Here is a 15270-nt window from a genome sequence, read left to right as displayed (position 1 = left end):
TACATTTCTTAACGCAAAACATCAGATTTTTCTCTTTTCATTCTGGAGTGAAATGCGACCCAGGTTTTCGAAAGATTCATCCAAACAACTTTTAGATCTTAATAGCTGCACGCCTTGAACGCAGTGAGTGATGTTAATTGATCAAGAAATTGCTTACCTCCAGTGTAGTGAGAACAATTTTCTCTACAGAGGAGAAGTATGCTTCCCACAGGAACTGCGTCTGCTGGCGGAGAGAGAGAATGCGATCTTGATGGATGGAACGGACTGTAGATGGAATCTGTGAGGAGAAGACAGCAGTGTGATATTGAGTTTTTCGATTCAACAAGCCTTTCCAATCTGAGAGATGCACGTTAAAATAAAGATATTTTTTCAATTCGATAGAGCACTCTGCATTATAGACATTGAGGGAATTATTCTAGGTTAAATACAAGTTAAATCTAAATTCTGCCCTTATTTACTCACCCTCATGTCCAGTGCTGGGGAGTAGTTCACTAAAATTAGCGAAGCTACTAACTTAACACATTTTCAGTAGGGTGACAATGGTTCAAATATATTTTCACAACAGAGTAGGTTATTTAGTAACAAGCCATAAAACACTACAATTGTCACGTTGTATTGTAAATTCAGCAGTGATGTAGAGGGAGTAATCAAACACGCTCATCTAAACCGCCCTCTCTCGCTCGTATAGCGCTGGGAAAACCACTCATGTAAATGAACTGGTTAAAATAAACAAACCATATTGATGATATTAAGCATTGGTATCTATAAATATGGTTTAGTGAGTCGGTTCTTTTATGTTGATTCAAATAACTGAACTAGTTCACATAAATGATTCACTGATTCAATTGAGCCTTAAAGAGAATGTGGCAGGGCGGAGGGCGGGGCCAGGTCGTGGTCATACACACCCGGTCCCTTATCAGACAAATTAAGCCTTGGAGAGGGATAAAGGCCAATGACAGACGGTGGTGCGACGAGAGAGAGATAGTTTACGGACATGTCCGTCATGTGTGTGTGTTTGTCTTCTGTTTAAGTTTTATATTAAACCATTATTTATATTGAAAAGCCGGATCTCGCCTCCTCCTTTCCATTGATCCCTTTACAGAGACTTTAAAGAAAAAGAAAATTTTCCGTTAATTGCTGCAGATTTTCCATAATATTTTAATTAATTTTAATAAAATTGTTTTTTGTTAATAAGTGCATTGCAAGTATCATTTTATGTTCAATAAAATTTTGGTCGCCCTATTTGCTTAATCTTTATAGAACAATATTTTTACTATAGTATTATTGTAGTCACATGACTGTAGTGCCCAGTGCCATGGGTAAGTTTATGGTAACTATGATTTTACTACAATACTACAAACACCATGGTTAAACCATGGTTATTGTAGTAAAACCATGCTTAATTTACAGATTGGAATGTCACCTTAATTAAATGTATAAACATCACGTGATATTATTGAATTCTGCAATCAGAACTTCTTATCACAAAATTAAATAATATCCAATTGTTATTATATATATATATATATATATATATATATATATATATACAGTGAGGAAAATAAGTATTTGAACACCCTGCTATTTTGCAAGTTCTCCCACTTAGAAATCATGGAGGGTCTGAAATTGTCATCGTAGGTGCATGTCCACTGTGAGAGACATAATCTAAAAAACAAAATCCAGAAATCACAATGTATGATTTTTTAACTATTTATTTGTATGATACAGCTGCAAATAAGTATTTGAACACCTGAGAAAATCAATGTTAATATTTGGTACAGTAGCCTTTGTTTGCAATTACAGAGGTCAAATGTTTCCTGTAGTTTTTCAACAGGTTTGCACACACTGCAGGAGGGATTTTGGCCCACTCCTCCACACAGATCTTCTCTAGATCAGTCAGGTTTCTGGGCTGTCAGCTGAGAAACACGGAGTTTGAGCTCCCTCCAAAGATTCTCTATTGGGTTTAGGTCTGGAGACTGGCTAGGCCACGCCAGAACCTTGATATGCTTCTTACAGAGCCACTCCTTGGTTATCCTGGCTGTGTGCTTCGGGTCATTGTCATGATGGAAGACCCAGCCTTGACCCATCTTCAATGCTCTAACTGAGGGAAGGAGGTTGTTCCCCAAAATCTCGCAATACATGGCCCTGGTCATCCTCTCCTTAATACAGTGCAGTCGCCCTGTCCCATGTGCAGAAAAACACCCCCAAACCATGATGCTACCACCCCCATGCTTCACAGTAGGGATGGTGTTCTTGGGATGGTACTCATCATTCTTCTACCTCCAAACACGGTTAGTGGAATTATGACCAAAAAGTTCTATTTTGGTCTCATCTGACCACATGACTTTCTCCCATGACTCCTCTGGATCATCCAAATGGTCATTGGCAAACTTAAGAAGGGCTTTGACATGTGCTGGTTTAAGCAGGGGAACCTTCCGTGCCATGCATGATTTCAAACCATGGCGTCTTAGTGTATTACCAACAGTAACCTTGGAAGCGGTGGTCCCAGCTCTTTTCAGGTCATTGACCAGCTCCTCCCGTGTAGTTCTGGGCTGATTTCTCACCTTTCTTAGGATCATTGAGACCCCACGAGGTGAGATCTTGCATGGAGCCCCAGTCCGAGGGAGATTGACAGTCATGTTTAGCTTCTTCCATTTTCTAATGATTGCTCCAACAGTGGACCTTTTTCACCAAGCTGCTTGGCAATTTCCCGTAGCCCTTTCCAGCCTTGTGGAGGTGTACAATTTTGTCTCTAGTGTCTTTGGACAGCTCTTTGGTCTTGGCCATGTTAGTAGTTGGATTCTTACTGATTGTATGGGGTGGACAGGTGTCTTTATGCAGCTAACGACCTCAAACAGGTGCATCTAATTTAGGATAATAAATGGAGTGGAGGTGGACATTTTAAAGGCAGACTAACAGGTCTTTGAGGGTCAGAATTCTAGCTGATAGACAGGTGTTCAAATACTTATTTGCAGCTGTATCATACAAATAAATAGTTTAAAAATCATACATTGTGATTTCTGGATTTTTTTTTAGATTATGTCTCTCACAGTGGACATGCACCTACGATGACAATTTCAGACCCCTCCATGATTTCTAAGTGGGAGAACTTGCAAAATAGCAGGGTGTTCAAATACTTATTTTCCTCACTGTATATACTCTTCTTTATATAGCATCAATGTAGTTAGCTACTTTATGTTAGTAGTTTGTTTTGTAGCTAACAGGGATGGGCGATACCACTTATTTTTTTTCCGATCCGATACTAAGTACTTTTAGGCCAGTATCGGCGATATCGATACCGATACCTCTAATAAATTAAATTTTTACAAATTCTTTAGATAAAATTAGTAACTTAAATTATTAATCTTTTTTAATATATTTATATTCAAATATATGTATTAGCAACACATAAACCCACACAATTAACCATAGATATTATTATATGGTTACTATTACTAAAACCAAGTTACAATATGGATACTACAGTAATGCTGTAGCAAAACCATGGTTAACTGCATCAAAAATTGTTTACTGCCTAAAAAATACAAATAAAACATGGTTACTACAGTCATGGTTAATACTACATTACTACATTAAATCCATGGGTAGTTTACATAAGGGTATCATTTATTAATGAGGATTAAAGATCATTATCAATGTTTTAACACCTGAATTTAAATACACCTGTAAAAACACTGTTCCCTCTTTGAATGAGCGCTGTGACTGAAAGGGTGAGCACTGTCTGACTGCTAGAGTATTTTAGCATTTCTGCGCCGTCACTATGAGCGTGCCATGCAACATTTCACTCATATAATATTTTTTTCCACTTCGAAGTTTATAAGATGCATTCATATTCATGTTATCTAAATAATAAGATCACTAGTTAAAAAAAATGTTTTATGTGAGGATCGATATTCTTGATACAACATCAGTATCGGAAGTATCGATACTTTAGTATTGATCCGCCCATCTCTAGTAGCTAACTACTATTTAAAAGAGTAGCTTGACTGTAGTTTAACTGCTCATCAACAGAACTCCAAAGCAAACCGGAGGTTGAATTCAGCACTTCAGCGATTTCCTTCTTGTCACATAATTACATAATTTCAATGCAAATCAACATTTTATGTCCATGTATTTATTTACTTGGTTAGAAGCTGTGTAATAAGCGTGTAGTATATTTAATAGCCGTGTGCGTCGGGGTCCTGCTCACCCTGTCAGGCTTTATTTTGCAATAACAACAGGCTGACTGTACATTATCCCTTACAAAGTTATGAGTAGCTTGTATCATATGCTGCCCACACTCCTCTTTTCCACACAATATTACATTACATTTATGCATTTGGCAGATGCTTTTATCCAAAGCAACATACATTGCACTTATTACAGGGACAATCCCCCTGGAACAACCTGGAGTTAAGTGCCTTGCTCAAGGACACAATGGTGGTGGCTGTGGGGATCGAACCAGCAACCTTCTGATTACCAGTTCATCGCTTTAGCCCACTACACCAACACCACTCCCTGACAATGACAGTTAACTTAACTGTAATCTTTAAAAAATATATAAATAGAATCTAATTCTAATACTAATCCAAGTACTTGATTTTGTAATCTGATTACATAATCTAGATTACATGTATCTAGATTACAAGTCTATCAACGGTTCCAGTATTTATACAACCAACTGAGAGGAGGAATAAGTAACAACAGGTGTGCATTTATTAAAAACTCTAATCATTCTAAACACAAACACCCCTTGAGGTAGATTTCCATTATGAATATTTCACTGGCCGGTTCGACTCGCCTTTTGTTGAGCGAGTCAGTGCCAAGGGGCACAAGAGCATATTAAATGTAGAAATGTGCTACTGCGTCCTGACAGAACCTGTCACTTTCCCGACCCCAGAGTGCCTTTGAGCCGTGGGCTGTTAATAGGTGAGGGCAAGAGGTCCCATTTCAATTACAAAGCAACATGCTTTTGCTCTCAGTGTTGAAGTCTCTCGAGGTCAGTGATAGTCACAAGCTTGTGCCCAGGAAATTAGCATGAGACATAAGAACTATTTTATTGGTGCACGATTAATTAATGTGGAATCTTTACAAAGCATGCTACATAGTATATTCAGGTAAATTTCAACACTTCAAACATATCGGCTCTGATCATAAAACTTGTGAACTGCCTATGTAGGCAGCATTTTTAGGTATCATCTGTGTATTGCTGATGTAAAAGGAGGTTAAAAAAGGTAGGCGGCATGGTTATGAAAATATAGTTTTCACTATAATTCAATACTTAAATAATGAATGGCACAGTGACATATCAAAGTTTTGACATGGCTATAATGCCTTCTAAGATAACTCGGATTGGACAAATTTCAAGGCAGCATGGCATGTATTATTTGCGGAGACGGCATCTGGAAATTTGCTTAATAATGCAATACAATATAATATATATATAAAAATTACATTTATAAGATGATCAAATATTAATAAACTTTATAAATGTATATAACATTCGATAATGCATAAACAAAATAGTAAATACAAAATATTAATAAAACAAATATAAATATGGATAAACAATTAAATAATTTATTTTAATATTCACTGGCAGCCAAAACATTACTAATGTAAAACACAGCACCATCACTATTTGAAAAAAGTCATTTTTGATCAAATCTTGACAGGCCCCATTTCCAGCAGCCATCACTCCAACACCTTATCCTTGAGTAATCATGCTAAATTGATAATTTGGTACTAGAAAATAATTTGCCATTATATCAAACACAGTTTAAAGCGGTTTGGTTCATTAAATGATGCTTAATATTGTCTTTGTGTTTGTTTTTGAGTTGCCACAGTATGCAATAGACTAGCATGTCTTAAGCTCAATATTAGTTCAGAAATGGCAAAAAAGAAACACCTTTCTCTAGAAACTCATCAGTCAATCATTGTTTTGGGGATTGAATGCTATACAATGCTTGAGACTGCCAAAAAACTGAAGATTTCACACAAAGGTGTACACTACAGTCTTCATAGATAAAGAACAACAGGCTCTAACAAGGACAGAAAGAGATGAGGAAGGCCAGATGTACAACTAAACAAGAGGATAAGTACATCAGAGTCTCTAGTTTGAGAAATAGACGCCTCACATGTCCTCCGCTGACAGCTTCATTGAATTCTACCCGCTCAACACCAGTTTCATGTACAACAGTAAAGAGAAGACTCAGGGGTGCAGGACTTATGGGAAGAATTGTAAAGGAAAATAATCTGAGAATTTTTTTCGAATTGTAATGGTTATTTTTCACGTTATTAATGTCCTGACTATACTTTGTGATCAGTTGAATGCCACTTTGGTGAATAAAAGTACCCATTTATTTCCATAAGAGCAAAATCTGTACATTATTCCAAACATTTGGCCGCGGTATACATTTCTAAAACATAAAAATTCCATAATGAAATAATGCATAGTTCCAAAAACAACCCCATAATCCATCTCACTAACTTTCTGATAAAATAAATTCAAGATGGCGGACTTAAAGACACACAGAAAGAGAAACATCAATTATTGACATGATTTATTCAACATGAGGAGAAATAATAATTGAAATAGTTAAATTTAACTGATTAATTGCCTAATGAACTGTGCATGTTTTTATGCTTTTTAGAGTCGTGATGTTAGCTTAATAACACCTTATTCCAAAACTATTAAAATCATGTAGTCATGAGTTTTGATCACGAGTCAAGTCTCCTGTGCACACCTGTGCTAATTGCAGTATGCACAGAATTGCTGTGCATACTGCAAGTAGAATGTTCCTAATTAATCACTTTGCAAAATTTGATTACAAATAAAATGGGTTTAATAGAGCTGAGAGTCCCACACAGAGTCAGCCTGATCTCATAAAAATTGTGTTACTTTGAAGATATTTTTTTGTAACATTACATTATGCAGTTCCTTACACGTCTCACAACATTTCCGAGGTGAAAAGTCCATTGAGTATCGCTAAAAGTGAGTTGAATTGATAATCGTTAATGCTCTATTGAGATTTTAAATCAACAAAAACGACCTCCCAACCCTAAACCCTAAACCTAAACCTAACCGACAGTGTCACAAAGAGTAAATCTCTTTTAAATAAAATTTTTGGGTACTTCAAATGAGACTTTCAGCTCACGTGTCATCTCACATGCTCTTCTGGACTCATACCCTGGTGCTTTGCATTGCAAGTGCAACGCTCAATCAGTTGAGCTTTCGTGCAATTTGACCACACCTGAAGAAGCTTTTAAATGTTGTGTATCGCTTTACAATCATGCGCTACAGTTAAAGTTATAGCTGAAGATGTCACAAGATAGCATTGTGTGAGGAACAGGGTGAAAAGTAAATCAAAATAGCCTAAATGTTTAATAAACACGTATAAATGATGATTAAAAATCTGCATAGGATGACTTAAAAATGTTCTGTGTAAACAGCCACTTAGAAGGCAGCTGCTTATGTAGGCAGCAGACAGCAAGGGATCTCGATAGGTTTTAGAACAGAGCCAATGTTTGAGATTTCCCAGGCAAGGAGGATAAACACAGAAAATGAGGGGTTACTGTAGCGTGTTGTCGTGATATACTGTAGTGGGCGGGACAGACATACCTGTAGCAGAAGTCTCTCATCTCCAATGACTGCAGCCGTACGCCAGTCAATAATCTCCGAGAAGGGCAGCTCCCAGCCGTTACTGAGCACCACTGGAACGCAAGCGGCCTGCGCACACACAGACACATTAAAACAGGCTGAAGAAAACATAAAACAAGAGTCATTCCAATTTTATGAGCGTCTTCAAATTGAAAGTCTTGAAGCTAGAGAAGCTCTGGCTTCCAAATGGACACAAAGCAAAAGCACAGAAGCCTCACGGGTCATAACAATGGAAAGAGGATTAGAGGTAACAGTCAACGATGGAGACAGAGACCATTCACAATGCGATACATCAGAAATATAGGCTTGATATTTTCCAGACTTTTGACAATATGCTTAATGATTATTTATATACTGTATGTAGCAAAGCAGCTCACTAGGATTTAGAACAGAGCCGATGTTTCAGATTTCAAAGGCAAGAAGAATAAACATACAGTATCTCTATATATATTATTTTCAATCAAACATTTCTTAGTTTCCGAATCGTAAACTAACTCATTTTATTCCTGAAGTTGCTATTAAACCATCTAAAATGAACTTGACTTCTCAAAGCTACTTCACTGTACAATGGCTTTAGTCTTATTACAAGAATATCAGCCTGTCTGCCCGACTGTTTTCACTATAATTTCACTATGCTAAATAATGAATGGCACCGTGACATGTCTAACGAATGTTATAGTGTTATAGAATGGGATAGTTCACCCAAAAGCAAAAATTCTCTAATCCTTTACTCACCCTCATGCCATCCCAGACTTTCTTTCCTCTGTAGAGTACGAACAGATTTTTAGAAGAATATTTCAGCTCTGTAGGTCCATACAATGAAAGTTAATGGTGACCAGAACTTTGAAGGTCCAAAAAGCGCATCTAGGCAGCATTCAAGTAATTGACATGACTCCAATGGTTTAATCCATATATTCAGAAGTGATATGATAGGTGTGGGTGAGAAACGGGTCAATATTTCAGTCATTTTTCATTATAAATCTCCACTTTCACCTTCTCCTTTTGTTTTTGGCTATTCACATTCTTTGTACATATCTCCACCTTCTGGCAGGGCGGAGAACTTATAGTAAAAAAAGACTTAAAAATCTGTTTCTCACCCACACCTATCATATCGCTTCTGACATGGATTTAACAACTGGAGTCTTTAAGAATTACTTATATGCTGAATTTATGTGCTTTTTGAAGCTACAAATGTCTGGCCACCATTCACTTTACATTTGTATGGACCTACAGAGCTGAAATATTCTTTTAAAAATATTTGTTTGTGTTCCGCAGAAGACAGAAAGCCACAAACATCTGGGATGGCAGGAGGGTGAGTAAATGATGAGAGAATTTGTATTTTTGGGTGAACTATTCCTTTAAGTCCCACCTATGACTCATAAACACACCATAGAAAAGCTGTCTCAGGACTATTGTACAATGATGTACCATATTGTACCATGTCCAAGTGAAGACAAAACTAGTAACAGATGTTTTAGACTTGGCAGTAATGACCATTAACGCCAACCGATATGCAAATCAGAAAGCAGGTAGTCATTAGATAATATAAACAATAGGCCATCTGTGTATTGTTGTCTCCTGGTGTGCTGCTACTGTAGGAACAACTGACAATGGACAATTTACAGCTGAATAGAAAACATGTTTCACAGTGAAAATACACAGCTGCTTTAATGTACTTGACTAATAACTGTAAGCATTCACTTGAGAGTGAAGTGTACCATAAATACCATGTTTTTAGACACGGTGCTAGAGTAATAGCATGTTTTTGGTACTATGTACTATAGAAATACCATGCTTTTTGTGTCCAATGGTAATGATGCAATGTTTTGGGAAATAGTACTATAGTATTACCATGTTTGTTGTTTTTTTGGACATGTACCATAGTAATACCCTGTTTTTATGTACATTGGTAATAATACCATGGTTTTTGGGCATAGTACAATAGCAATACCATTATTTTTGGACATGTACCATGGCATTACCATGTTCTTTTGGATTTGTACCATCATAGTAATACCATGTTTGTGCATAGTACTATAGCAACACCATGTTTTAGGATATGTATCATTGTAATGCCATGTTTTTTTGGATGTACAATAGTAATACCATGTTTTTTGTAAATAGTACTATAGTAACACTGTGTTTTTAGGACATCTTTCCATAGTACTATTACAATACCATGTTTTGGGGAGGCATTATGGCTAGTAAAACCATGCTTTTTCTTTATACATTGAACAATAGTGCTAACATGTTTTTGGACGTGGTAACAAAGTAATACCATGTTGATTTTATCATGACATCATAATAAACCATGTTTCTTCCATGTACCAATCCATTGTATTCACCAAAGTAAACTGGACTGCCAGATAAATACCCGGTATATGAATATGGTAATCATATGAAAACGCAGTACCATGGTATAGCTCATTATGCCAAGGTATTATCATCTGATACATCACTGTGCCATAATACGTCTACTGAAATTTATTATGAGACAATGGGACAAAATGTTTCTAAATATTCAACTTTTTGAAGCGTTCAAGAATAACTGTGTGTGCGTTTACATAGTCCTGTTGTCCTGCCCTTAATCTGTTAAACTGTCACCCCCCCCCCCCATCTCTAATATCATCCCGCTGTTATGGACTAATCCTTTCAGTGTCATTAACCAGTCCTCCAATCTGCTGAAATACATACAGACCAATACAGCCCAGCCGCTGAGAGCTAAATCCACGCTGTGCTCCGAGAGAGAGAGATTTAAATGCACATATGCATCATAAAAGCCCAGAAAACCTTCGCCAGTCAATCCTCAGCACCCACACGATTCAAAACACAATACATAATGCCCTGTTGAGTTAAGTGTCAGATCTGCACAACATTAGACAACCTGAGACCGCACAGTCGCACTCCCACACAATAGACAGCTGTCGACATCATAACGACATAAGCACCGCAGAACAACGCGTTTATGGCTAAAGATAGATCGGGTGACTTGACTTAGAACTTGATGGTTTCACCCAAAGGAGTGAAAAATCTCAAATGAGATCACTTTTGTATCTCAGTGTTGCTCCCAGACAGAAATGAGCTCAAATAGCAAACAAATTAGCTTGAAATCAAGATGAAAAGCTTACTTCCATAACTAGATGTACAGTATATATGATAAAACAGCATATTCAATGTTACAAATGTAGGTGGGGACTTGATTTTATCCATCGGGAATTGATTGGATCATGAAAAGTGGGCGTTACACATCAGAACGGATTTAGGTAGTTGAAAGTGAGGGGTTGAAAAGTAAGAAGGATTCATGACGCCTGCTGAAAAGGAAAGTTGTTTCAGAGGCGGAGCTAGCTATTTGATGTTAATAAAAGATTAAGCAGACAGACCAGCTGAAAAGTGTCCAAAACCCCTCTAAAAATAGGCTTGGAGACCAGAAAACCAGCCTAGGATGGTTCAAGTTGCTTTTTCAGCAGGGAAACTTTTGAAAAACATCAGAGCTACAGTCAAAAATGTAGTGAAGTATTGGAAAGAGATTGTCTGCAAAGAACATAAATATTGTGAATGTAGGTAGAATCAAAGAAGGTGGCTGTCGGCCAGTTGGATATTCCGGTGCATGTCAGCATCCATCATGCTAGACGAGATTTATCATGCCAACTCTAAATAACTCCTCTACAGTGTGTCAATTCATGGCAAGTAGCTGAAGAAGGCTAGTAATATCTAGGGGTTTCTTCAACTTTGGGCACTTTTCTGTTCCAGTGGTTGATTCTAATTAAAACAGAAATTTTTGCAATGCCTTTTAAGTACAGATGTTATTGTTTTGCCCTTGTCCCAGACTGAGACTTCTAATCGTATAATATGAAAATGCATCATAAAAATATTATATTTTCAAAACCTATCAAAATCATAATGTAAATAAAGAGTGAAATAAAACATTTTCAATATTTATTGTGAAAATAATTGATATCAATTTTTATTTAATTAAGATTGTCTTTCAGTTGTGCCATCATTTATATCACAACCAACAAATTTGACACTGATATAGTTTATTTAGAAAACAAGTTAGTGTTATTATTTGGAAAGGAGACAACATAAATTAAAGGGGGCTCTGGGTAAAAATGCCCGTGAAATTCAAAACTTCGGGCCAAAAAAAAAGCCCCATAATGAATTAGATTTAATATAGTTATTAATCTGTATATAACATATTTGTATTTGAACACGCGCAGGCGCGCAGGCACGCACGCACGCACACGCACACGCACACACACACACACATATAGTACTCTGCAAAAGTCTTAGGCACATAAGATGTTTCACAAAAGCATTTGTCTTTAGATGGTTATTTATATCTTCAGCTTTAGTGTATCAATAGGAAATATAAATCATATCTTTCGCAAATAGAAAAGATTAGAATAGAAGAACAGGGAGCCCTGCAACAGATGTCATGGCCCCCTCAAAGCCCCCCATTGAACATCGTGTCAGTCTGAGATTACATGAAGAGACAGAAGCAATTGAGACAGCAGAAATGGATAGAAGAACTGTGGCGAATTCTCCAAGAAGCTTGGAACATCCTATCTGCCAACAACCAAGAAAAACTATATCCAGGTGTATCTAGGAGAATTGGTGCTGTTTTAAAGGCAAAGGTGGTCACGCCGAATACTGATTAAGCTTTATATATATATATATTATCCCTGTCTAGTTGTATTGTTTGTGCAATGGAAGCTTCTGTCACCAAGACAAATTCCTTGTATGTGTAAGTTTACTTAGCAATAAAGCTCATTCTTTTGATTTTATGTTAATTAGAGGTGTAACGGTTCACTCATCTCACGATTCGGTTCGGTTTACAATTCTTTATACATTAGTCTTAATCAAGAAAAGTTTAGATTTAAAGTTTTATTATTATTATAATTACTATTACATAAATGACATAGGCAAAAATTTCAAATGTAGCACTGTATGATCCATCAGAGATGTACTGGGTTAAAAATCAGCCTAGAACAGGGCAATGGCGACACCAAATTGAAATATTAGCTAATAATTAGCTTTGCTGAAAATACGGAATAAAGTTTGATACATATGCTTACACACCGTCCCTGATTACACACATTTTAAATATTTTAAATTAAAGCAAAAATTTTTCTATATGAATATCGTCTCTGATTACATCTAAATGTTCTATTCAAAAATACACATTTAAATGGAAATGCATGTTCATCCATCCATCCATCTTCAACCGCTTATCCGAAGTCGGGTCGCGGGGGCAGCAGCTCCAGCAGGGGTCCCCAAACTTCCCAATCCCAAGCCACATTATGTGACGTAATGAAGCTAGGAAGCAAGTTGCAAGTTGACAATTAGTTTATTGACAGTCAAATTGAGAAGATAGGGGAAAAGTCCGGGGTGATGGTCTAGTGGCGCAGAGTCTCCAATGGTCAGATGATCGTGGTGAGAAGAGTGAAGAGAAGTGTTGAACAGACACGGCTAATCCGGGTAACAGCAAACAGGACACCTAAACAGGGACAACGAGAGAACTGGACTGGAACTCTGAAGAGCTTAACAACACCGACATCACAAACAACGATCTGACAAGGAGATGAGAGAGTGGTGAGAATTTAAAGGAATGGGAATGAGTAACAGCTGGTGAGAGGAGTGATTGCGCAGAGCGCTAATCATGGTACAAACAACACGCCCACACATTCACGCACCCACACAACACACACTAAGAACAAGGCACGAGACAAGGAAGAGACATAGGATTAAATACCGTGACAGTACTTCTCCCCTAGGAACGCCTCCTGGCGCTCCCAGGCTCCCTTACCTGCCGATTGTAGTCATCGATAAGGGAGTGATCCAGAATGTCTCTGGCCGGTACCCAACCTCTCTCCTCCGGACCGTAACCTTCCCAGTCCACCAGGTACTGAAATCCGGCCCCTCCGCCTTGAGTCCAGAATACGGTTGACCGAATAGTAGGTTCCCGCCTACGAAGTCGCGGGCGGGGGAACCGAACCGGCGGGTTAATGCGGAATAAAAGACGGGTTTTATTTTGGATACATGAAATACGGGTGAATTCTCCTGTACGCTGGAGGAAGGTTGAGGCGGACTGCCACCGGACTAACGATCTTGGTGACAGCTTAACGGGCCAATAAATTTAGGTGCAAGTTTATTAGATACGGAACGAGAGGAATGTTCTTAGTAGAAAGCCACACTTTTTGACCAACGACGATAACGGGAGGCCTAGACCGTGGCGATCAGCTTTGGCCTTGGTGCGTGACCCCACTTGGAGTAGAGTCTCCCGGCCCTAGTCCAAGTGCGGTGACACCTCTGGATCGAAGGCGTGAGCGAGGGGACCGCGACTTCGGATTCCAGACTAGGAAAAATAGGTGGCTGGTAACCTACACTACACTCAAACGGAGATAGGCCCGTGGATGATACTGGTAACGGTTGTGGGCGCACTCAACAAAAGACAGTTGCTGACTCCATGAGGAAGGATTCTTGGATACCAAACATCGTAACGCTCTCTCCAGATCCTGGTTGGCTCGCTCAGATTGACCATTGCTCTGGGGATGAAACCCTGAGGACAGACTAACAGTCGCTCCCAGTAATTTACAAAATTCTCGCCAAAATTTGGACACAAATTGGGGTCCTCTGTCAGAGACCACATCTGTCGGGAGGCCATGTAGCCGAAAGACGGGTCAATGACAATCACCGCTGTCTCCTTGGCAGAGGGTAATTTGGGCAAGGGAATGAAGTGGGTCAGCTGAGAACCGGTCCACCACGGTTAAAACTACCGTAGTGTCCCTGTGAGGGTGGGAGGGCGGTGATAAAATCTAGAGCGATATGGGACCAGGGTCTCGATGGCACCGCAGCGGTTGAAGTAACCCGCCTGGGGGTCGATTGGAACTCTTACCAGTGGCGCAGACTGAGCAAGCCAAAACAAAACTGTGAACGCCACGAACCATCAAAGGCCACCAGAATCGTTGCTTGACTAAAAACTTAGTTCGATTAACTCCTGGATGACAAGCCACATTAGAACAATGTCCCCACTGAATAACGCTGGACCGTAACCCTCCGGCACAAACAAACGGTTCGGTGGGCACCGAGCCGGGCGCTACTCCTTCTAAGGCCGTCTTGACCTTCGATTCGATCTCCCATGTGAGTGTAGAGATGAATAGAGTCTCTGGTAAAATGCACTCGGAGTAGACGGGCGCTCGGAGTGATCAAAAATACGTGATAAAGAATCGGGTTTGATGTTCTTGGAACCCGGCGGTACGAGAGTAAAATCAAAACGACCGAAAAAAGAGCCCACCGAGCCTGCCTGAGTTTAATCTTTAGCTGTGCGTAATATATTCCAAATTCTTGTGATCGGTCCAGACGATAAAAGGTACCCCGAACCCTCCAACCAGTGGCGTCATTCCTCCAAAGCTAACTTGACTGCCAACAACTCTCTGTTACCAATGTCATAATTACGCTCGCCGAGGACAAGCGATGAGAAAAAACGCCGCAAGGGTGTATCTTGTCGCCTGAAGGAGAACGCTGGGATAGCACTGCGCCTACCCCCACCTCTGATGCATCGACCTCCACCACGTAACTGACGTGATGGATCAGGGGTTATCAGGATGGGG

General features: G+C 38.9%; 1 protein-coding gene across 1 annotated transcript in view; it reads right to left on the bottom strand.

Annotated features, from left to right (window-relative positions):
* LOC127658440 (exostosin-1a) overlaps nucleotides 1–15270 on the bottom strand; it is an 85383-nt gene that overhangs the window by 12967 nt on the left and 57146 nt on the right. Inside the window, exons 3-4 of the mRNA XM_052147734.1 lie at nucleotides 7622–7729; nucleotides 158–277 (exon numbers count right to left, since the gene is read on the bottom strand). Of these exons, the coding sequence (XP_052003694.1) occupies nucleotides 158–277; nucleotides 7622–7729 (228 nt within the window). The remainder of the gene's footprint in view (nucleotides 1–157; nucleotides 278–7621; nucleotides 7730–15270) is intronic.

The sequence above is a fragment of the Xyrauchen texanus genome, chromosome 17 (assembly GCF_025860055.1).
Source record: "Xyrauchen texanus isolate HMW12.3.18 chromosome 17, RBS_HiC_50CHRs, whole genome shotgun sequence".
NCBI lineage: Eukaryota > Metazoa > Chordata > Actinopteri > Cypriniformes > Catostomidae > Xyrauchen > Xyrauchen texanus.
Note: the sequence above shows the minus strand (reverse complement) of the source record. Positions and strands in the feature narration are given on the sequence as shown.